A 25,433-nucleotide genomic window follows, 5' to 3' on the forward strand; every position below is an offset into this window, starting at 1 on the left:
TCCGACGGCATCTTATATGAAAAACTAGCCCCAAAAAATTCCTCTGCAAACTCCACCCGACGTCTAAGAGTGCGTCGGTTGAAGGAAGCACAGGCTGGACAGGCCGAGACGTCGTGGTCTGGGCCTAGGCAGGGGAGGCAGTAAGAGTGGAAATCCTTATGAGGTATTTGTTTCCCACAAGTTAAACAATTATTAACTTTATCTGACATTGGCTGAGGCAAGAAAGAGTCCCCAACGGGGTACTTAGCTTTTTGAAGTCTTCGGTAGCTGAATTACAGGAGCTGGCCAACCGGCACTTGCGAACTGCTTCTGCTTCGGGCACCACACGGCAAGAAAGACTGAGGAAGATGGCGTTGGCTGATGCTTTTATACCCCAGGCGCTCTGACGTCGGGGAAAGTGCAACATCAGCCGACGCCGGACCCAGACTTTGGAATCCGGCCGACCGAAGGGCTGCCTGAGGCAGGACAACCCATATGTGATGACTGCAGATGCATCCTTGAAGGACATCTGGGAATACGTATACAGAAATGCTATCTTCCAATGTAAGGAGAATGCATTGATCCACCAGGTTCCACTGCATAGGGTTTTCATTAAATATCTGAAAAGCTGGCAGTTTGCCAGAAATGCAAACACGTCTATGTCAAGACTCTCCTATTAGTCCATCAGGGATCCGAGCACCTCTATGTTCAACTTCCACTAGCAACTTCCTGACAGGATTCCATTCAGGTTGCTCATGATGCTGTTGAATTCAAACGAGATGTAAAGCAATATGAGCTCTACTTTTACTCACAGAGGCTGATCCCACACTTTTAACTGTAATCTACAAAGGGGATGGAATGACTTCCACACTGTTTAGGTACCACAACACTGTGATAGTGTGTGTGGTGAGCAACACTGCCCCCCCCCCCCCCTCAACAGTTTGGTGAAAGCCCAAATGTCTGAAATAACTGTGTTCCTTCATTCTGGCATGGAGTCTCTCCTGTGAAGGGGACACCTTCCCCACAAATGCTCAGGGTATTTGTAGAGACCCCTCAAGCAAGACTCAAAAGACTGGCCATCATTTACTAGTTCAGTCCAGATGGGCAAAAAGCAAGCCCTTGTTAATGCTTACCAGCACTGCCTAACAGGTGAATGGCTGTAGTGGGTGTAGGCACTTTTTGAATACTCACTATGCTGTACAAACCTAAATGGGAAGGATGAAAATTTGATTTGAAATAGTGCTCCCACTCCCTGAACATGAAGCACTTTTTTGTTCTGGCTGCTGATCATCAACCCAATTGGTCCCTTTTGTTTTCCCATCAACATGAGCAGGAGTCGACTGGGAGGAGTCCATCACTAAGGCAGCCATCAGGGTTGGCTCAGCACTTTTCCTTTACGTTCTACCCTCTTTGCACCCACACAGGGACAACCCATGGATAGTGTGTGCAATAAGAATTGTTGCTGTGTACCCCTTACTTTTAACTAAATCAAAAATTATATGTGAGTCAACCAACACGCGAGGTTACCACTTCTTCAGACCAAATACAAAGCATACATTAAAACAGACATATTTATAATCCAGCATATGTCTGTTTTAATGTATGCTTTGTATTTGGTCTGAAGAAGCGGTAACCCCACATAAGCGCAAACTCCTTGTTTTAATAAACCAGTTGTTTTGTACTTTTTTGGTATCCTCTTTTGCCAGGACCTTGTTGGTTGACTCGCATATAATTTTTGATTTAGTTATTTGTTTGTGAGTCTCCTTTAGCTGTTTGGATAGCTTGTTGTTTTTTCTTACCCCTTACTTTTGTAAGGGTTCTTATGACTAGGATGTGCCAGCTAATCCACAAGAGGCACCACACAGTTGTCCCCATAGTACTTCATCAGTGAAATGCAACCATTGGCATGTGCTCCTCCGTACATGCACTACTCAGCCCTCTGTAATTACACGCCTGCAATTTTACCCATGTTGCCACTTTTTTTCTCAAATGTTTTCTTGTTCTTGGCTTGTTGGTCTTTACCCTTGTACTTGTAAAAAGGGACTTATTTAAAAAGGTATATTCTACTATATTTTGGAAGAGGATGAAAAAAGCTTTTTTCATCACCTCAGTTTATTTTCTCAACTAATTAAAGATTCAAGTCAGAGTCCTAAACCATGAATCTTTGTCAAAAAAGGGTTGAGTTCTTGTATAACATCTTCTGCCAATTGCTGAATCTTTAGATATATATGCCTCTGATGTCAGGCTTCATAATGGCTACCCTGGGTGCTACACTGACAGCATCAAAATGGCACTTTTTCTTCTACAAATTCTGAGTTACCTAGGCAAACCTCACACTCCTCAGTCTTCAGGGTTTCATCCCACGCTTTCTCACTTAAATCTATATTTTGTCTACGGACCTTGGCTTGGCATTTGGTCATGTGCATTTGGCAGCTAACAGCCCTAAAGGCACGGATAGTTGGCATACAGATCTTCTTTCTAAATCTATCCAGATGTCTGCTCTCTCTCTCTCTCTCTATCATTGTATAGAGTACTTTGGCCTGGAACCAACTATTCACCCTTTGCTGCATTAAGGGCGATAACCACAAGACACCACCACTGGAGTTCACATAAAAATATTAAAAGCTGTGCTGGATCTCATTCTTAGGTTCGCAGGTGTTTACTAGGCTAATGGCCACAAGGGCCTTTTTAAGCCTAGACATACATCTCAAATCTCTGTCAAGTACTGGTGTCCTTAATAAGTGTAAGCAGAGGCTTGGGAGATGAAACATATACAAGCAGAGGCCTGGGAGATGAGCAATTCACAGGTTGCTTGTGCTCATTACAGACACAGGTACCAAACCAGGGATGAATATCATGCTCCCCATCCAATTGTTTAAGTTACACCTGAATTGGGTTAGGAAGGGACTCTGCTCCACATGGATGGGGAGCCTGTTCCAGAGAAGGAGTAGTCTCTGGAATACATACCCATCTCTCCAGCAAGTCCTATTTATATCACAGGTAAGGTTAAAGTCTTTAAAAAGGGTAATTCTTGTGCTGCCTGTATTGCGGATATGCAGGAGATCCATCAGGGTGGGATTTGACAATGCCTTGTATGCCAGGCATAGATCTCCCCTCAACAGCCTGTAAGAGACAGACTACAGGGACAGGGCTTTGAGGCGGTCTGCACAGGACATGTTACTTATGCCTTGCATTCTTCTAAAGAGGAAGCTCTGGGGAGCTTCCAATTATTGGATATGCCTGGTTAGGTACATACCAATACTCAGTGATAGGTCTGGAGCAATTCATTCCTTGGACCTAGATGCCATGATATTGGTCAGGCTTTTTTGGGGACAGGGTTTGAGACTAAAGCTCTAGAGAAGCCACAGAAAATGCATCACTACAAAGGTTCAGATACTTCCTTTTAGCAACCAACAGATTTCATGTCTACCATGTAAAATGTTCCCAGCCCCACATCAAGGAGAGGGTATCAGTGAAGGACATTATTCAGCAGTGGTGACCTTGACAGTACAGTTTCTTCCATCATCCAAATCATACTGTGGGGGGTTCAATAGCCCTTGCTTCCGACATACTTCTCTTTCCTAAATAAATCTTAGTGATTCATAAATGCTCTGCACAGCAAACCGTTGAACTGTATCTCCTTAGCATATACATTTAAACAAGTGGTACATATTTATATACCTTCCATGCAGACAGTATCGTTATCGATTTTTACCATTTCATGCTAGAACTGCTAACCCAAACTACTGTTTTATACTACTTTCATTGCATTCTCTTTGAACATGATGTACATGTATAAAAATATTTTGCAAATGTTTACTTCAATGCTTTACACCCAGATCGTGACTGAAAATAGTCAGTTGACCATTTCACGTCCCTAAAAATAAACAAACAGAGGCTTAACTCCAAAGTAAAGGACAACTTTCAAATATTATACTAATTCACTTAAAAAGTTAACAGAACTAAAGGTTTTATACCAGCTGCATTTTTTGAGCAATTAGTAGTGTGGCACCCTAATAGCTCACATCACTGACCAACAATAATCCTCAGTAATTTACCAGTAAATCAAGAATTTTATGAGGGACAAAAAATATGTGGTGAAAAAGAGACATTCTATAAAACAAGACAAGTTTGAGAGGTATGCTTAGAATGAATCTAGACCACTTATTTGCCAGTCTATGGTTAACTGAGAATGAATTTTTCTTTTGTTTTTACCTTTGTCTAGAGAGTTCTCGTTCCCTTTGACTTAGCTCTTCTTTTTCCTGCTCCATTTGCTGTCTCATTTCCTCCAGCTGTCGTACATACCTCTGTGCTGCCCTTTCATCTGACTGCAGGAGCTCTGCCTCATGTAGGGCTTTCAGCTTCTTTACCTCTTGCTTATGTTTGGCGATGAGTTTTTGAATTTCAGGCTCCAAACCTAAGGAATAGAAATTGACATGTACGGGTTTTAGCACACTGTAAAAGAAATTCATTTCTGCAGGCTCATTACATCTTGCATAATTTCTGAAATATCTAGTGGAAAGGTTATGATGGTACCTCCTTCTTCCTCAAGATCTCTGCATGCATCTCAGTCAGGTGGCTCTCCCTCTGAGCATCCTAGTGGCAGATGATTCTCGCTTCAGCTAAGATACATCTAGAGGTTTCTAATCAGGTCTGCCCTGGAACCTCCCTGATGTAATCAATGAAACCTTACAAAAAATAAGACGTATTCCCAATTTTTTTCTGGTCACAATGGACAAAAGTAATGAGCAAACAAATGTAAATGCACTAATAAATATTCCTGCACCTCCTTCTGGACCCAGAAGGGAAGACGGGCCTGCTAGTGGAGATGTAGTTGAAGCAACAGTTATATAATGTAGGTGACAATCAACTTTCTTTGAAGCGATTTCAGCAAGAAAGCCCTACATTTTGAAATATTCTCAAGAAGCTGGGGAAGGAGCCAAGCCAATAGATTCTACAAGACAACCCTAAGTTGGCACTGCAGATTATTTGTACAGGAAAAGCCTGCAAGGTACTGCCAAAGTTAGAAAATGCTCTGCACAGTAAAAAAAAAAAAAAAAAAAAAAAACATGAACCAGAAGAAAAAACAAAGGACTGTTTAAAATGGCAATCGTTTGATTGTGAATTCCTTTCTCCAACTGAATAGTGCCCACAACCACAGAGGCTCCCTAAATCTTACTGCAGTGCACTCTCTGTCAGGTTTTTCATAACTTGAGCAAGTTTTGACGTGCGTCAGTCTTCAGGCTACAAAAACATCATGAAAAGACCAAAAATAAATGCATTCTAAATAAAGCCATTCAAATTGTACTATTTTTAAACACTAATACACCTGAAGACCAGTTCAATTAACACAAGGTGCAATAGCCTCATAAAAAAAAAAAAAAAAAAAATTAAAACATGGAGGAAAAAATGCTAAACATTTTTAATGAGCTATGATAAAACAGTTAAGTGCTAAGTGCGTAGGAATGGGCCTGCAGACATTACTACAGTCACAGGATATGAATAATTGTGGATTCATGTAAAGACACTGTGCCTGGCAGTTACGCCAAGGACTAGCATGCTAATGTCACACAAAGCCATTCCTTACTGTGTCTTGTCAACAAAAGCAAGACTCCATCTGAACTCCAAGAATATTATAAAACAAGGTCTATCTACAGCTGACCTAATGAAAATATTGGAATAATCATTTGGAAGAGCAAGAAATTCAAATAAAAACTGTGCTGAAGCAACAACTACACAAGAAAGGACAGCTTATCTCTAAAACAGAGAATATGGGAGAATAGCAGTTCTGAGGAACAGTACATAAAGGTCACACAATCTTGATTGGAATCTTCAAAGAATGGTCCTTGGAGAAGCATCCTCACCAGAAGAGGGGCTGCATGGCAACAGACAAAGCAGAGCTCTTGGAATCCACCATTTCAGGAAAAGCTGAATGGAACAGAAGGCAAATGAGCAGCATGCTGCTGGCAAAGCCTTGGAATCTAGTCTCTCAGGGAACACAAATCTTCCCACAAAGCAATATGCTTCCCCTTAAAGAATACAATGAAAAGTCAATTTAACCTCTCAGTTACCAGCAGGTAAGCCAAGCTGGCCCATAGGCTCACAGGAGGTTACAAGGCTAAGGACCAAGGGCCCTTACAGGCCTAGCCATTTTTATTCCGAACTGCCCCATTTGTAAGTAGTTAGGTGAGAGAAGTTTGAAGATTATGAGTCTAAGGTAATTAATACCAACTGTTTCTGTTTATGATGGACATGGGTGTCACCCCAGGAGTGAATTTACGGTCACCCATCCATTGATCCAGGTTGCATTTGAAGAGGGTCAGTGAGGGGCTCTGCTTCATGTGAATTGGAAGCTTGTTCCAGAGAAAGAGGTTGCCTCCGGGATATGCATCTATCTCTCCAGCATGATATGTACATGTCAGAGGCTAGGTTAAGATCCCTGGAGCAAATTACCATTGTGCAGTTTGATTTACAAATGTGTAGCATTTCCACTAGAGGCTGGTCACAGACTGCCCTGTAAGCCAGGCACAGGTCAACCCATAGCAGCTTGTAGGAGATGGAATACAGTGATAGGGCTTTCAGTCTTTCCACATAGGACCTATTTTGTGTACCTTTAATATTCTTGGTTTGAAACCTCTGTAATCTGTCCAGCTGCTGCAGGTGTCTGGTGGGATGCATGCAAAAGGGAGCACTCAATTATTGGTCTGATGAGGACAGTGTATAATGGAATTATAACATCCTTAGATCTAGATGCAATGCCTTTACTTATAAGATGTGCCACACAGAAGGATCGCCTTACGACTGTGGATATGTGGCGGTTGAAGTTCAGATTGGTATCAACCTGAGAACCCAGAGATGTGCCACATAAAAGGATTTTCTTACCACTGTGGATATGCGGTGGTCGAAGTTCAGACTGCTATCAACTTGAGTACCCAGATCATGTACCACTGGGTCTACACTTAGGGGGGATGCTGACTATATAGTAATTAGCAGGGATGCTGGTTTTCACAAAGGGAATAATAATGCATTTTTTTGCATTTAGCTGGTCATGCCAATTTACTTAGAAACACAATTAAGCACTTGAGGGAAGAGTGAATTAAACTGCCCTGCTCCGACATGACAACAGAGTATCTAACAATGTGTACAACTGCTGCAGCAGTGGGAATCGACATTTGCTGTCTGTAAACAAGGCAAAGGGGGATAAAAGCAATGGCAATATTTCAAAAGCACCAATACAACCACTTTCTCATCACATAAGATGGGGTAAGCCATTCAAGGTCTGAATAGCCCCTACTTGATCCAGAACAGTGCCTCATGTTTAGGCAGTTCATACTTTCACATTATATAATACCAACATTCAGGTTTGCAGAATACCAAGGTTGCAACAGGCAGGGTAAAGAACCATCTGGCCATATTTGAAAGACCTACTCTAGCAACAGTTCTACTGCTCTGAAAAATCTTAACCTTGGGAAGCTGTGCAGATTTAAAAGAAATCTTAATGCCAAAGAGGCAAGGACAAATCTGATTCTGTCAGATTCTCTCTCTCTTTCTCTCTGCAGTTTCCTTGTTTGACAACTTGCATGGCACAATACAGCACCCCCAACAAAAAACATAAAATGGTGCAGAATTCCATGATAAGCATGACCATCCTGATGTAAGTGAACAAACAGTAGTCTCCAACATCAAGAGGAGAAGTTTAAAAAAGCTTTAAAGTACGTGAAAATGCCAAGTTGTGTAAAGGAAAAAGAATAACACTACTAGGACACTGTCACTACGATTTTGACAGGACGGATTCCTTTCAGACAAATACATCTGAAGGAGAAGGACAGAAAAGCAGGACAGACAGTAGCTTAGAGGAACTGTGCTAAATAAGCTTTTAACTTATCTTATACATAATGGGACAAGTACTTGCTGAGCAGCAGCAGCAAAGATCAGTTTCAGCAAAATGAAGTACTTGTGAAACCTGGGTAAGGAACTCAACAAGACACTGTTCCAAATGGTGTCTGTCACCGGTTCCAGGATGAAGAGGGACCCCTGTCAGAAAATAATCCACTGCTACCCAGACAGAGGAATCCATCTTTTCTAGTGTACCATGACCATCTAGACAGTCATTCTCAAAGTACCCAAAAAATAAAAATGAAAATTTTCACTGAAGATGAGATCTAGGATGAAATATAAGGCAGGAATAAAATTCTTGTCATCTCGGCTGGAGCGCCTTCTGTGTGGAGTCTGTATGTCCTCCCCATGGTCGAGTTGCATTTGAAAGACATGCGTAAATGGGCGTTCCTTCGTTGAAGGTTGGGCGTCGAGCTGGCACCTCAGCACCATAAAAATCTACCGCCAATCATTAGCCGACTGGAATTCCGCTGTGGCGACCCCTAACCGGGAAAAGCCGAAAGAAGAAGAAGAAGAACAACAACAACTGCTACCTCTTTGAAAGGTAGTTTCAGGTCTGAACGTGTCCTAAGAGTTCTACGGCAGGAGGTTACAGTATGGCACTGTGGGGGGGGGGGGGGTTCAAACACCTTCCTTGGATTACAGAAAGAATTCTTCTTCTTAGGAGGAGTGGTTATCCCAGCCAGAATCAAGGAGCACACTATGGTACATTTATAAGCTCCCAGCAGTGAAGAGGGACTGTTTACTCAAGAGGCTTCTCACCAAGCCCTGTACAACTTGGACAAATATAATCCCAACCTTTAATTTAAACAGAATGGAGTTCCTGAGCTCCTTCATCATGAAGGAAAGTCTTAGCCAGGGTGGCTTACACAGACATATCTGAGCCAGCAGCCCTGAACACATCACCACAATCAGAACTTCAGTCAGATACATGTTAGCCTATTCACAAGCTGTTCGCACAGTCTTGACCACATAACCCTTCAGCTGAAGGGAAAACTTTTCCAGTACCAGGTCCACTAGGAAGGAAATGAATTTGGACAGATGAGTTGCAGAGCTGAGGGCTCTGAGCTCAAACATGGCAGAGAATTTGCTTACAACCCTTGTTTAAGGCCTTAGACTCCTTATCAAATGACAGCATGAGAAAAGCTGTAGTCTCTGGGCTCTGTACTGGAGCAAAGACAGCATACAGGAAGAGCCACATCCAAGATGCCAGGTTACAGCCTTTAAGTCAGGCTGTTATTAAAGTTCTGCAGTGTGTCTGCCTAAATTCGTAAAGGCAGCTATTAGCTCATTCTTGATTTTCTTCCTTTATCTTCTGCAATGTCCTGCGGATAAGGGATACTGGGCAGAGATAATACAGAAAAAGACTTCACCATGAAATGGAGAAGGCATCAATTTTTCTAGGTTTCTGTAGCTGCTATCATGCAGAAAACTTTCAGACTTTGGTGGAAGTATTTAACTAATTTATTTATTTAATTTAACATTTGTTTACTGGGACAGTCCGACTTGGAACAAAGCCAATCTTCAGCAGAGGCCTGGGGAGAAATGCTCCAAACGCATGTCTTTGTGATGTGGGAGGAAACCAGAGCACCTGGAGGAAGCCAACACAAATGTAGGGAGGACATGCAGACTATGCACAGAAGGCACTCCAGCCGAGAATTGAACTGGGGAACCTCTTGCTGTGAAGTGACAATGCTACCACTGCACCACATCCAACTTCTGGCACACCCCACTTATGGGTCAGATCCAAGGACACGTCTCTGTTTAGCATCCATTTTCAAGTGTCCAACTGCAATCTGCTCATCTTTTCTGCTAAAACATTTTCCTGTGATGAAATATAACGTGTCCTAGAGGGTCAAGTCCTGACTCATGGGCTACTTTCAGGCTACATTCAAGCCTGCGCTGCCAGTCTGCAAAGTAAGTAAGAATGGGTGCACCCCTGCTTTATGTACTAACATCATCAAGTTGTTGTCTGTTGAAGTACAAGGTGCCCCTCATCCAAATCTGTTTGAATGCTTTTAGTGATAGTACTACAGCTATCATCTCGGTTACATTTGTGTCCTTTTCTCTCTAACACTTTTGTCCCATATCCTGAGAACTCCACTAAGACTCCCAATGCAATGCCCTATGATTTTGTAGTAAGAGTCTGGGTCCCTGACACAACTTGAAAAATGCGCCTGAATTAAGGTGCACTTGGCTTATCTACCATGACATCTCTTTTTTGTTATAAGGCAAAAGGGAGAAGGTGGCTTCCAAAGATTGGGACTGTTGACACCATCTGTTTAAAAGGAACCACTGTAGTTTCCTCATATGGAGCCTTACTAAAGGCACCATCAGAATGCAACATGACATGTAGTCCAGGGTAATGATGAATCTAACCTGTTGCAATGTACTCCCTTTAACACGGTTTGGAAGACATGGGGACAGAAGAAGGATCTTCTTTAGGTGGGAAAGTTTCCTGCAATTCTATATCCATTAAGGCCCATATGAATACCATTTTTCTTAGCAAGGACAGCTGAGACTTGGGAAGGTTGATGGAAAGGCCTAGCTGGTTGAAGCATGCCATGGTAAACAGTAAGGCCTTCTGAATCTCTCTGGAGTCTGATGGATGGATCATGTAGTCATCCAGATGTGAGTAGCTGTGTATGCCCTTGGTCCTACAAAAGGCACATTAATACCTGGCCTGTGTGTACTTCTAACACCTCTTGGCACCCTGCATATTTTCTGGCTGGTCAACTTCTGCCTAAACTAAACTGAGAATACAGTTTTGCAACCTACCTGCAAAGAAATGTATTTAATTCAAATTCTGTAAAAGTTACAAAGGAAGTTAAAAATAAGTTATTAAGCACACACTCCTCTTCATAGTGATAATAATGTCAAAAAGGCATAAAGGCTATTTTACATTGCAAAAATAAAGAGATGGTACATTTAACTACTATAATTATACAAACTATTAATAATTCCTTAACCTTAGATGACAGACCCCAATTATTTCTGCAATTTTTGTTCATGTAGCTGTGATCTTCTGTTTGTTGCAAAGCAGTTTTGTAGTTATTACTTCACTTTTGAGATATCTATGTATTTAATATATAAATAAATACAAATACCTGCAAAACAGTTCTAATTGTGTATGCTTTCATTTGATCCCATGGATTACCATACAAATGCATTCTGGTTCAAGTTATTCAACTTACTAATACAATTATTAAACTATTTTATGTATATATATATATATATATATATATATATATATATATATATATATATATATATATGGGTTTCCTTCACATGGTCGACATTTCAGAATGTCAATATTCATATGGGTGAGACCATATGATCAACATTAGAAATGTCGACCATGTGGAACCGGCATCTCCATACAGTGCAGAATGGAAAGATTTCAACCTTCTGCACTGTAGTGTGATCTCAGAGTTGGTATATTTAAGTTCCAGGGGGAGTGGGGGTGAAGCCCCCCTGCTAGCAGCGTGAAGGTACTTTTTAATGTTTTTTATTTATTTAATCTATGGTCGACATTTCGAATGTCGATCATATGGTCTCGGCCATATGAATGTGGACATTCTTAAATGCCGACCATATGATGTAGACCCATATATATGGGTCCCATTCAATTAGTCGAATTATATTTGGTCGAAAATGATTTCAGGCAGCACAATTCACTGAAGGCTCATTTGGTTGAATTACATTTAGTCGAAAATGAAATATAGCTCCTGCCCCACTGCAGTGCAACCCTGGCATGGGAATATCAAGTAAGGGGGCGTGTGGGGGGCACAACCCCCAACAAGGGGGGGTGTGGGGGGGTGTAGCCACAAACATTTTACAAATATTTTTTACTGAAAATATATATCTTACCATATTTTCAATAGATACACATTCATATAACAGTAAAAACAGTACAATTATGTGGGGGGCTATGCCCCCCACCCCCCATTGCGGGGGGCTGTGCCCCCACACCCCCCCTTACTTGATATTCTCACTCCAGGGTCACACTGCAATGGGGCAGTGGCTATATTTCATTTTCGACTAAATGTAATTTGACCAAATGAGCTTTCAGTGAAATGAGCCTTCAGTGAAGTGTGCTGCCTGAAATCATTTTCGACCAAATGTGAGTCGACCAAATGAAGTAGACCCATATATATATATATATATTTTTGCACATGGGGTTGGAGTGTCACTTCAACAGCGACAATCATCTACAGCCAGGTTTTACACATATATTCATAACATTTTATAGCTGCTCTGGTATAGTGTCCTGACCTCTATAGTGAATGGTCATCTGAAATGCTGTTCCACAATGTCTCCAGGTGGGCAAAGCCTATGATATTCACAGAAACATACAGTAGTTTAAGTCCTACTTACCTGTAACAGAAAATATAAGAATTCCACACTGCCTCAGTGGCATATGGATTCAGTGCCTGCAACCCACACAGGCAGTTTCCCAAAGCTCAGAATTCCCACCTCAGACTCCCTGTGATAGGCGATCGGCTAAGCCCCTACCATTAAGGGAAGTCTAACCGATCTCACAAGAAGTCAGATGCTCAAGCTTTTAGTGCTTAGCATGAAGAACTAAGAAGAGCCAAAAGCAAGAACTGCCTGAAACCAACCAATTAACAGTACAAAAAAACACCTACACAAATAAAAGTCAAGCAACAAAGGCTTACGCAACTGTACTAAATTCATCATTCATACTGCCTCAGCACATGGGTAGTTTTCCAAAGCTTTCCTTGCCTTGGGGGAACAGGATAGATAAGGAACTAAGCCCCTGGGGAATAGTTCCAGAGCAGGCTTTAAGAGGACCAGAGAAAGAATCCAGTTTTTGGTGCTTTGTGAAGGTATAAAGAGAGGAACAGGTTTGCTGCCTCTAGAATGCTTTTAGAATCCATTCCTTTCTGATGTCGCTGAAGAGGATATGGCCCTGGTAGAATGTGCCTCAACCTTGCCTGGAATAAATTTACTGTGGTGGGAGTATTAAAAAAGATAGCAGAGGACAATCAACAAGCAGTCGTTTGTTTACAGACATACTGACCGCTTCTTAAGGGAAAATGGCTGTTCATCTTTCCAGAAGGACTTAGGTTTATCAAGGTAGCACCTAATCTTCCTGTGCACATCCAAGATGAGCAAAATCTTCTCGCCCTCCTTTTTAGGTTCCATAAAGAAAAGTGGAATATCGATGGCACAAAAACTGAATTAGAGTGTAAAACAACCCTTCGCTTATGGAAAATCAGACAAGGTTGGTCCACCATTAGAGCTTGTAGCTTAACAACTCGCCTTGCAGATGCCAAAGCAATAAGCAAAACAGTTTTAGAAGTGATGAACTTTAAATCAGATTAAGTGGCAGGTTCAAAAGAAGATGAGGTTATTTTTTCAAAAACAAAGTTAATATCTTAAGGAGGAGGAATTTGCTTTTGATGGGGTTCTCAAGCGCAACACTCCTTTCATAAACTGTTTGACCACAAAAAGAGACATGAAAGAGGTTAGACGTCTCATCTTGGGTAGACAAGCCAAGATGAGCCCAAGATGTACCTTGATAGATGCATATGATAAAGCCATTGTTGAGCAGCTCACACAGATATTTCAAAAACAGAGGGGTATACATCATAATAGGCCCTATGTTATTGGTTAGACACCACCCTGAAAACCACTTCTGTTTGTAAACAGAAGCTTTTCTAGCTGCAGGCTGTCTTGCTTTCTTCAATACTTGTTGCACATCCTCATGGAATAAGTGCCTAAAATGTATCAAGATAGAATTATCCAGGCCATCAGCTGCAATTGCACTAAGATGAGGTGCACCAGTAGCTCCTGACACTGTGTGAGCATTTCCAGAGTGTGATGAAGCTTGTGGTTATTTCCTCTTAGCCAATTCCACTAAGAACCACCAACTTTGCCTGGGCCAAAAGGGCATCACCACAATGATCTTTGGCAATTCTTTATGAATTATCAGAAGTACTCTTGGGTATCAGTGGAAAGGTTGGAAATGCATAAAGGAACATTCCCATCTAAGAGAAAGAGAATGTATCTGTCCTCCAAGCATTGCTGCAAGGATGTCTTGACAGAATTTTTCCAGATGTTGTCTTGAAAAGAGGCGAATATATCTATTTGAGGTCTTCCCCACATCTGGACCAAATCCTGTAAGGCCTCTACCTTGAATTTCCACTCATTAGGGTCTGTCAGTGATCTGCCTAGTTTGTCTGCCACTATGTTTTACTCTAACATGATGTATAAGGCCAGACACATCAGAGAATGCTGTAAGACAATTTTCCAGGCCATCACTGCCAACCAGCAAACAGGGTATGACCTTGTATTCCCATGCTTGTTTAGGTACCACTTGATTGTGGTATTGTATCTGACCACTAAAAAGGGACCCTGGAGACCAACATGTGGTGAAGAACTTTAAAGGCTTGAATCACTGCCAATATTTGACATTTACATGCTTTGTAGTGTCCAAAGGACCCCATTCCCCTTGACAGTGCTCCTCAAGCAAAATCTGACAAGTCTGCCTGGACTCATTGAACTGGGGTCTGGAGGGAGGAGGGTAAGTCCTGATTGAGAGACATCTGATCCCTCCACCTCTGTAACTCTCATTTCACAATTTCCAGCATCATTAACTATAACTCTAAGGAATGCAAGTGCTGGGTCCAATAATTCTTATTAACTACCACTGAATCTTTCTCATGTGGAGTCTCTGCAGTGGTACCATGAGGATCAATGATGCCTTGAGGCCTAGAATTTTGAGAAACTCTCTTCTGCAGAGGTAGCTTCTTAAAGAGAGAATTCCCTGAACATGTTCTGAAAAGTCAGAAATTTGTCATCTGGTAAAAAGGTCATTCCTTTTTCTGTGTCAATCATACACCCCGAAAAGATAATTCTTTGTGAGGGTGTGAGACAGGACTTTTGTAGGTTCAACTTGAAGTTGGGAGCAACTGGAATGTGATGATGAGCATCTTTTAGATCTAAAGTCACCATGAAATAGTGGTCCAGAAAAAGGGGTATGACCATCTACAATGTGAACATTTTGAATTTGGGTACTTTCAGAAAGGTATTTATGCAAGACTAATCTAACACTGGTCTCAAAGATATCTCCTTTTTGGGTACCAAAAAGTATCTGAAATTTTTGTGGTGCAGGAACTGGCTCTGTAACTCCTGCTTGCAACTTGTGAAGAAGTACTGGAAAGAACAGATGTGTCTGGTTTGGTGGTTGCAGGGGGATTCCCATAAAGGGAAGAGGATTTTCTATCCACTACTAAGAATATCTTCTCTGAATTACTCTCAGTACCCATTTGTCAGACTATTTGTGGCCAGGCTGCTGGGTTGAGCAAACGAATGGGAGAGAAGGAATGGGGGAGGAGGGACAGGAGGAAGGGACGGGATGCCCTGAAGCTCAGTACAGTCACTCTTTAGCATGGAATGATTGTTTATGGGAAAAGAATCTTATTTGGTTTGGAAGCATTATCCTGTCGCCAATTCTTCTTGGTATCCTGTCTTTTGTAACGCCAAAATTTTTGTTTGTCCTGCCTTTGAAGTTGGATGCCTTTGCTAGAGTAAAACCTGGGAATATGAAATATTCTAGATGTGCCATGCATCAATATACTTCTGTCATCCCACTGTTTCAGAATCTGGGTGGTAGCAGCAGGACCAAACACAAAATTCAGAACTTAAAGTTGCTTTCAAAATCTAATTTTTTAAATTCTCAGAATAATTCTGGTTATGTACCTTCTGAATACAACAAAAGCAGCTACATTTCTAGAAGTTGTCCTCGCCTTCCAAGACACTCCTCAAAACATGTTTCAAAACAATCTCATTAATATAATACTTTTGTTCAGCAGGTAAAGATGAAGCAAAGTCATCCAAGCTGTAAGTACACTTAAAAATAAATTTCAAAGCCCTGATAATTTAACATTTTAAAGACTAAATTACTAAGCAGAGCTAACTTCTTTCCCTGAGATTCACTTGACAACTTTATCCTGGGGTGTAGGGTTAGAAGAAGCCAAGGCTTTCTTGTTAGAGTTGACAGCTGGAGAAACTGCAGATGGGTCAACTGACGAAGGAGCAAAAAGAGCAGTGTACACCTTGTATTTCCCGATAGCCTTTTCAGGAATTGGTTCACAAGCCAAAGGGGTTTTACATGCAGTTTTATAGACTTCTTCTAAGGCTGGTAACAGAGGAGGAACAGCCAATCCTCAATAAGATTATAAACTCTGCTAATCTCTGATGTAGCTCCAGATTGTTTCCAGTCAAATACATTTCTAAATCTAGCTAGCATCTGTGGGTTAAGTTTTTGAACATTCCAAAGAATAAGACTGCATGGACTCAGTAATGAATATTCACTACTGCCTGCATCAGAGTTTCCATCAAGATCTGCAGTCAGACTGATCTGTAGAGAAGGTAGCTCCACAGTCATTCTGAATAGGAGCATAGTCTCAGGAATTAGCCCTCTGTAATACACTGCTAGCTAAGGAAATCCTATACATGACAATAACCTTATTGTTTGCAGCATGGTGAAGTTTCAGTTTCTTTTTATTGTGAACTACACTACCACACAAAATATCTGGGAACAGAGTATTGTCAAGAGATCTCTTACTCCAGAAGTCTCCTGTACTTGAACCAGGTACTGGAACAGCCATGAAGGATGTGGCTGAACTGCATACCACACAGTGCTGTAGACTCACACCAGAGGGCGACTGGGAAAAAGGTATGTGGTGTGTGGGTCGACTTAAGGCAACAACAGATTCACAAATTGTAGGTTGGGGCATGTTTTTGCTGATCTTTTTCTTTTTAGGTGTAAGTGTATTTGTTGGGCGAGGGACAGCTGTATCAGGACCCCATCAAGGTTAGGGTTAAAAACACCAACCAGAATAATACACTGACACTATTAAGAGCTGACTAAAAGCAGCAATCATAGAAATGATAAATAATGGCCCAGATTCAATAAAGCCTACACTAAGTGTAAACGATATGTATTCAACAAAATTTGTGTTACATTTTTTGTGTTTTCTAGTCACTTAGAATGATAACACTAAGTGTACAAGTAGTCCCCACTTTGTGGTAACCTTTATGAATCTCTCAATATTTAAAGCTGCAAGAATATCAGTATAAAAACTAAAATTAGGAGGAAGAAAGTGTGAGTTATGTTTGTGTTGTTTGTTCTCTCAGAATAGTGTACACCTAGTGTAGGCATTATTGAATCCTGGAGAATGTCTTCACACAGCAAACAGGGCTAAATTGTATAAAGTAGATTAGAAACAGTTAAAAATATGCTAACCCTTGTTGTACAACCTGCACAGTGTAATACACAAAAGCACACACACACACACACACACACACACACACACACACACACACACAAACACACACACAAACAGACAAGTTACAGTAACACATAAAATTTACTTGCCCAAACAATGCCACAAAATCAAAATATATACCCTTATACCAAAAAAACCCTTTAAAACAGAACAACTAAGCATTTACTTAACAGGCTCCACATTAAAGGAGAACCACATCCAAAGACTCAAAAAAATGTTCATTTCATCATGGTTTGGTGTTTCCTACATTTTAACTTGGTCAACTTCTTTGAAACAGTCACCAAAGCCATGGACGAAGAGAAGACGGTGCACACCGGCCTACCTTGACCTAGCCAAAGCCTCTGACATTATTTCCCTCTCGGGCATAATAGATAAAGTCTCCCAGCTAGTCATCAACCCGTATGTTACCAGATGGGTAGCTAACTGGCTCACTGATAGAACCCACTCCATCAAAGTAGGGGAAGCAACCTCTAGTAGTTGACCCGTAATGAGCAGTGTACCCCAAGGATCGGTCTTGGGGCCTCTACTATTTGGGATATACTTTTCTGAGGTGCAAGCCAAAACTAGTGGTCTGTGGCTGACCAAGTTTGCAAATGACTGCAAGCTGGGCGCGGTCTTCAATTCCCCTAGTGATGTGAGCATCCTCCAAGAGGGCCTTACCCAAACTAATGACTGGTGCTAGAAGCATGGCCTCAAACTGAATGCAAAGAAATGCATCATTATCCCCGTTTGGGAAAATGTCACACCCACTAATTATCACATTAATAACAGCATACTAAGCATGCAATCAGTCATGGGAGACTTGGGCACCCAGGTTGATAGCAACCTGACTTTTGACCACCACATTGCCTCCGTTGTACGGAAGGCTTTCTACATGGCCCACCTCATAAATAAGGGTATTTCATCCAGAAACAAGAAGGTCATAACATCCCTATACTCCTTCCTTATCTGAACCATTATCGAGTACAATGCCCCCTATGGCATGTACCTCGCCAAGCACATGCAGCAGTTGGAAAATCCAGGGTCTCAAACCCCTATCCTACACAGATAGGCTAAAATCCCAGTCCATCTACTCAGTCTCATACAGACTGCTCACAGGTGGCCTGTGTCTGGCATACAAAGTAATTTCAGACCCAGCTTCGATGGAGTTGCTGCATACCCATAAGACAAACTCCACTCGTGCAACCTGCACGCCAGGCCTTAACCTGGTCTGTGACATTAATAGAACTTGTCGGCGGGATAGATTTGTATCCCAAAGACTCCTCCGTCTGTGGAATAGACTCCCTCTTCATGTCAATCACAGTACCCCTCTAGCCCTCTTTAAGACGAACATGGACGACTGGATGGGAAACAGAAAATATACCACTGGGATCCCACCTGTGCCCCTGCTGGACAGGGGAAACAGGTGCTGACTTTGAGGAAACATGGGCGAAATTCTTGACTAGGCTTATAAGAGCCTCCAGGCCAATAGCCTAGTATCATCCTATAAACCTATAAACACCACTCTCAGACTATTTACAGGTTTTTAAATATTTCTGAATCTCACTACATGGGGTCTAGCATTTTGAAGTAATTCTGACTGTTTAGTCTGCTTCTTGGTATCCCATAATGCAGTGCTTCTCTGTAAAAAAATACATCATGCAGTCCTCTTTCTTCCCAAAGCTCCTGTTACTACATTGATTTTACAAAGGACCAATCACAATACCAGTAGATTGCCAGGCACCCAATATTACTGCTGCACAGATTAAAACAGCACTGTCCAAGGCCAATAATACAGGTTCTATAGGACCTGACAATATCCCTGGCTGTGTTCTACATGAACCACAGAGTGAACTGGCACCTCACTTTTGTGCCCTGTTCAATCACAGCCTCACCTCAGGCTTCGTCCCTACTGAATGGTGCACTGCTACAGTCATCCCTCTCCACAAAGGAGGAGCGACTACAGACCCTGGGAACTATTCCCCCCATTAGCATGACGAGTCTGATATGCAAAATCTATGGAATGCATCATCATGGGCCTAATAAACAAGGCTATAGAGAATCTCCAAACTCTGGATCCCACACAGTTTGGTTTTGTGAAGGGTAGATCATGCCTGCTCAACTGGTTGACTTCTTTGAGTCAGTCACCAGAGCTGTGGATGAAGGCAAGGTGGTTCATACAGTCTACCTTGATCTGGCTAAAGCCTTTGATACCATTCCCCACTCAGGAATCACATAAAAACTCATTAAGCTAGGCATCAACCCCTATATCACTAGCTGGGTTGCAAAGTGACTAACAGATAGACCCCACAGTGTGAAAGTAGCTGACTCCAAGTCAGACTGCCAACCAGTCACGAGTGGAGTCCCACAGGGTTCGGTCCTAAGTCCTCTCCTGTATCTACTTCTCTGAAGTCCAGGCCAACGCAGTTCGCAGACTATTGCAAGTTGGGAGCTATTATTAACTCCCCAAGTGATACTGACATACTACAGAAATGCCTCACTGAGACCAATGACTGGTGTCAGAATCATGGCCTTAAGCTCAATGTCAAAAAATGTGTCATCATCCCCCTTTGGAAAAACCCAGTTCCCATGAATTACCACATCGATGGTAGTCCACTAAAAACAGAAGGCGTTATAAGAGATCTGGAAATACAGGTTGACAGCAACCTCTTTTTTGACCACCACACTGCCACTGTGGTCAGAAAGTCCTTCTATGTAGCACATCACATTACTAAGGGTTTTGCATCCAGGAAGAAAGAGGTCATTGTCTCCCTCTACTCTTCCCTCATTAGGCCAATCATAGAGTACAATGCCCCATTTGGCATGTAGCTCACTAGACACCCACAACAACTGGAGAGGCCGCAAAAGTACCTCACAAAGAGGATCCTAGGCCTTAAATACTTGTCCTATGTGGACAGACAAACTCCAACTATGCTCTGTCTCATATCGCCTACTTAGATGCGATCTCTGCTTGATGTACAAAGCCATGTCTGACCCAGCTCTGTTAGAGATGATACATCTAAAGAAATCCCAATCCCTCCACAGCACACACTCCAGAGACTTCAACCTCATTACCACAATAAACAAAACAAGCTGGAGGGACAGGTTCATAACCCAGAGACTGCCCATGCTATGGAACAGACTTCCCATACATGTCAAAAGGAGCACTTCACTGGCCCTCTTCAAGAGAAATTTTGATGAGTGGATGGGAAAAGTACAGTTTTGTACCTACCATAAATGTAGATGTTCGAGTGTTCACCCTGCTGCAGTCATCACACTTGGGTTATCCTGCCGTCAGGCGGTCCCACAGTCGGCCCGAATTCCAAAGTCTTGGTCCAGCGTTGGTTGCTGTCGCTTCTTCCCTGACGTCAGTGCGTCAGGGGTATATAAGAGGCATCCGACGCCATTTTCTTCAGTTTTTCTTGCTACAGATGTCAGGTGCCCCCAAAAGGTAGGCAAAATATATATATATATATATATATATATATATATATATATACACATATGGCTATATAAAAATAAAACAAAACCCTTAGGTACAAGCAAATACACACAGAGGTAGTATAGGATAAAGTGGTACAGATAAGTTGAGCTAGTTCAGAGGGGATGGAGGGAGGGTAACCTGGACTGCAGCAGGGTGAACACTCGAACATCTACATTTATGGTAGGTACAAAACTGTACTATGTTCATCATGTTACCCTGCTGCAGTCATCACACTTGGGTTGAATCCCAAAGCTAAGGAGGGGAGGTGGAGTCAAACAGGGTTAGAAGAGGCTAGTAGGCCCTGCAAAACTGCAGTGGCAAAACCAGCTCTAGTCTTAGAGTAAAGAGGTAAGTGATAGTGTTTGGTGAAGGTGTGCACTGAACTCCAAGTAGCAGCTTCCAGAATATCCTTGGTTGGCACCCCCCTGAGAAAGGCTGCTGATGTAGCTGTAGCCCTGGTGGAGTGGGACCTAATGTTAGCAGGTACTGGTTTCCCATGATGTGTGTAGCAGAAACGTATGCAATGTCCTATCCATTTAGAAATGGTCTGTTTTGAGATAGCTTTTCCTTGTGATCCTGTAGCATAGGCTACAAAGAGCTGGTCAGTTTTTCTGAAAGCCTTAGTTTTATCCAAGTAGTAACGTAATTGCCTGTGAATGTCCAAAGAGTGCAGGAGTCTTTCTCCTTTGTTCTGGGAATTTGGGAAGAAGGTGGGCAAGTGAATGGTTTGGTTTAGGGCCACACTGGATACCACCTTTGGCATAAAGGAAGGATTAGTTCGTAGAGAAACTCTGTCTTGATGAAAAATGAGGAAAGGTTCCACTGCCATTAGTGTCTGTAGCTCTGAGACTCTTCTAGCTGAGGTTATTGCTAGTAGTAGGGCAGTTTTCCATGAAAGAAATTTTAAATCAGTTGGAAAAGCTGTTTCAAAGGGCGGCAGTGTAAGCTTTTCCAGGACAAAGTTGAGATCCCAAGTAGGTGTTGGAGCTCTCCTTGGCAGTCTTACGTTCATAGCCCCTCTGAGGTACTGTCTTAGGAGTGGATGTGAAAATAAAGGAGGATCCGTGCTGTAATGAGTTGAAATTGCTGAGGCGTGGATCTTAATAGAGAAAAGGAAAGTCCTTTGTGTAACATCTCAGTTAAATATTGTAGATTCTGAGGAATGTTCGGCTCCAGGGGATTTAGGCCTTTAGCCTGGTTCCAGGAGCAAAATCTTTTCCATTTGTCTGAATAGGTTGTCCTGGTGCTGGGCCTCCTGGCCTCCAGAATGACATCCATAACAGCTTTGGATAAAGGTGTTGGCTGGTTGTTTAGGTAATTTGCCATGCAGCCAGGTTTAAAGTCTTGAGCTGGCTGTGTAGAATCAGATTGTCTTGCTGGGTGAGCAGGTGAGGAATTTGTGGCAAAATCCATGGTGGGCCCTGGGCCATGGTCCTTAAAATTGGATACCAATGTTGGCGTGGCCAGTCTGGTGCAATGAGAATCATTTGTGGCCTCTCTAATCTGACTTTCAGCAGTAACTTTGCTAGAAGAGGCAGTGGAGGGAAGGCATACACTGTTAATGTTTTCCAACTGAATGAGAGAGCGTCCACTTTCCAAGCTAGTGGATGGAAGGTCCTTGTGCAAAATTTTTGAAGTTGGTGATTGTGGGAGCTTGCAAACAGATCTATGTCTGGGTGTCCCCATTTTTGAGCTATCATTGCAAATACTTGTGGATCTAGTTTCCATTCGTGTGGATCCATGATGTTTCTGCTTAGGTCATCTGCCCATGTGTTTTTCTTTCCTGGCAGGAATTGTGCTTGTAATTGAACCTGGTAAGACAGTGCAGTGTTCCACAAGGTCATTGCTTGCCTGCACAGAGGGTAGGAATGTGTGCCCCCTTGCTTGTTTATGTACCACATAACTGTGGTGTTGTCTGTCTGTATTAGTAGTTGTCCTGGGTGTAGAAGAGGTCCTTGAAAGCTGTTAGGGCATTCTGCACTGCTAGCATTTCTTTTTGATTGATATGCAGGTGTCTGTGATCTGTAGTCCATTTGCCCTGAATGCACTGTCCTGCCATGTGTGCTCCCCAGGCATAGTCCGATGCATCTGTTGTCATAGTTTGCCTGGCTGTGGGTAAGGTGAAAGGCTGACCCTTGTTGAGGTGACATGCCTGTGCCCACTATAGAAACTCCTGTTGAAGGCAGGGAATGAGTGGGATCACTGTTTCCAAGCTGTGGCTGTGCTGAGTCCATACACTTTTCAGGTACCATTGTAATTTCCTCATATGCAGTTTTGCAAATGGTATTAGTAGAATGCAAGATGCCATGAATCCCAAGGCCTGCAGAATTTTTCTTGCAGGGAGTTGGGTCTTTGTTGCCATTATTTTGAAATATTGAAACAGTTGTCGTTGTTTGTCTGGTGTGAGATAAGCCATCTGGGCCATTGTATTCAAGCTGGCACCCAGGAATGTTATGTTTTCTGAGGGCACTAGTTTTGATTTCTTTTTGTTTACTGTGTACCCTAGGCAACTTAGAAGGTGTTTGACAAATGCCAGATGCTGTAAAAGAATGTCCTTGCTTTCTGCTTGAATAAGACAGTCGTCCAGGTATGGGTATATTTGAATTCCTCTTTGTCTGCAGTATGTAATTACTGGTGCCAGGCATTTTGTGAAGACCCTGGGCACAGTAGATAAGCCAAAGGGCAGTGCAGAGAATTGATAATGCGTTGAACCTGCAATGAAGCAGAGGTATCTTCTGCAATTTTGTCTGACAGGGACATGCAGGTATGCCTCCTTGAGGTCCAAAGTGACTAGCCAAGCATTCTTGCCCAGCATGGGAAGAAGCTGCTGTAGTGTTAGCATCTTGAATTTTGGTACTTGCAGATAGGTGTTCAGAATTGAAAGATCCAGAATGGGTCTCCATGCTTTGTCCTTTCTTGGAACTAGGAAGAGTCTTGAGTAAAATCCTTGTCCCTGCTCCTGTGTAGGTACCTGTTGAATGGCTCGCATGTTGATGAGAGCTGTAATTTGATTTTGTGCCTCTGCCCATTGATTTGGTGGTAGGTTTGGCATTCCTTTGATCCTTGGTAAGGTATGAAAGTGGAATCTGTATCCTTGAGAGACAATGTTTAGAACCCATTTGTCTTTTGTGATGATGTGCCAGTTGTCTGCAAAAAATGCTAGTTTTCCTCCCAAAGGTGTTGCCAGGAGAGATTTGCTTGGTAGTTTGAGGATAGAGTCATTGTGTCTGCCTTCTGCTAGCTTGGGGCCTGTCTTCTCCTCCTTTCTGGGTAGCAGAACCCCATTGGCGAGGTTTGTAAGGGCCCTGTGACTGACCTTTGCCCCTTGGGCATCTGTATTTGCCCCTCTGTGATCTGTCTGAAGCTGGAAAGGACCAATTTTTTGTTGGCCAATTTCTGCTGAAGCGAGGGGCTTGTACCTGCAAGAAATCCTTGACCGTTTGCATAGATTTAGCCTTATCCTCCATTTTCTTTAAAACCTCTTCTGCTTTGACACCAACTAATACATCCTGTTGTAAAGGTGCATCTAATAATTTTGCTTTAACATGGTCAAGGAGGGTTTGCTCTTTTAACCAAGCATGTCTACAAATGACTGAGCCAGTAACAGCTGTTCTACAGGAAGCTTCCAGTGAATCAAATCTGCATTGTAAAGTATGCTTGCCCACCTGTTCAGCTGCATGCAACAGATCCTGCATTTCCTTGAATTCAGGCTGTTCTGAGTGTGTGCTCATTTTTTGTTTTAACTGAGACATCAGGAATTGTTGATATTTCAACACGTGAAACTGGCAATTTAATGCTCTCATAGCCAGAGTTGCAGAGGTGTATATTTTCTTTCCCCATCTATCTAGGGCTCTGGAATCTCTTTCAGAGGGCACAGGATTTTTAGCCATAGAAGCCTTTGCTCCCTTAGGACCCTGGGATATGGTTTCTGGGTCAGCTACAGGGCTTTTATAAAGGAATTTGTGTGAGTCAGGTACTCTGTAGTATCTGTCTGGTTTGGCTGGAGCAGGAGGTAGAGAGTCTGGATTTAAACTAGACTCCAAGTAGACATCATCCACAATATCTAAAACATGAGGGATAGCAAGAGGTCTGTGCTGGGGTAATAAAAGGAACTCTCGGAGCCTTTTCTTAGAATCTGAGTAATCCTGGCCTTCCTATTGGAAATGTTCCCTCATGGTATGTAATGTTTCCCCAAAGGAGTAGTCTTCATGGGGAGATGCTGAGGGAATAGAGTCTTCAGCATCAGAATCCTCATAAGGTGGAAAAGTGTAATCCTGTTCCTCAGAAGAATCTGAGGAGAGAGAAACCTGTTCAGAGGATGCATAATCCTCCTCTTGTCTTGGTCTTTTATCAGGAGGGGGATGGGAATTCCTGATAAGGGTAATTAAATCTTCAGCATCTGTTTCTTAGGCATAGGACCTTGACCTGTAGACTGATGAACAGTTTTCTTAGGTTTTAAAGGAGTTTTAAGCTTAGCATAACATTTAATGGTGAGTGTAGCCAGTCTGAAGACACCTTCTGCAACCAAAGGTATTTCCTCTGCACCGGTGTCTAAATCTGCTCCGGTGTCGGTAGATGGCTGCGTCGGCCTAGTAGACTCCGTTTGGGAGTCGGCAGCTGTCTGGGGTTCCAGCTCTGCGGTCGTCAGGGGCTGCGTAGGCACCTCACTGAAAACCGGAGAACCGGCGACAGGCTCAGCTAAGGCCACATGGTCTGGCTTATTCCTAGGCTGCCTGTCCTTATCCTTGCGTTTTTTATGAATTGCGGTCGTCGGC

At 42.4% G+C, this 25,433-nt stretch overlaps 1 protein-coding gene across 3 annotated transcripts in view; it reads right to left on the reverse strand.

The window, feature by feature from the left end:
* CEP131 (centrosomal protein 131) overlaps positions 1 to 25,433 on the reverse strand; it is a 1,433,457-nt gene that overhangs the window by 369,482 nt on the left and 1,038,542 nt on the right. For all 3 annotated transcript variants that reach the window (XM_044085078.1, XM_044085077.1, XM_044085076.1), the window contains one exon: positions 4,195 to 4,396. In XM_044085078.1, the coding sequence (XP_043941013.1) occupies positions 4,195 to 4,396 (202 nt within the window). The remainder of the gene's footprint in view (positions 1 to 4,194; positions 4,397 to 25,433) is intronic.

This window comes from Protopterus annectens, chromosome 10.part0 (assembly GCF_019279795.1).
Source record: "Protopterus annectens isolate FY-2018-M chromosome 10.part0, PAN1.0, whole genome shotgun sequence".
NCBI classification, from domain to species: Eukaryota; Metazoa; Chordata; order Ceratodontiformes; family Protopteridae; genus Protopterus; species Protopterus annectens.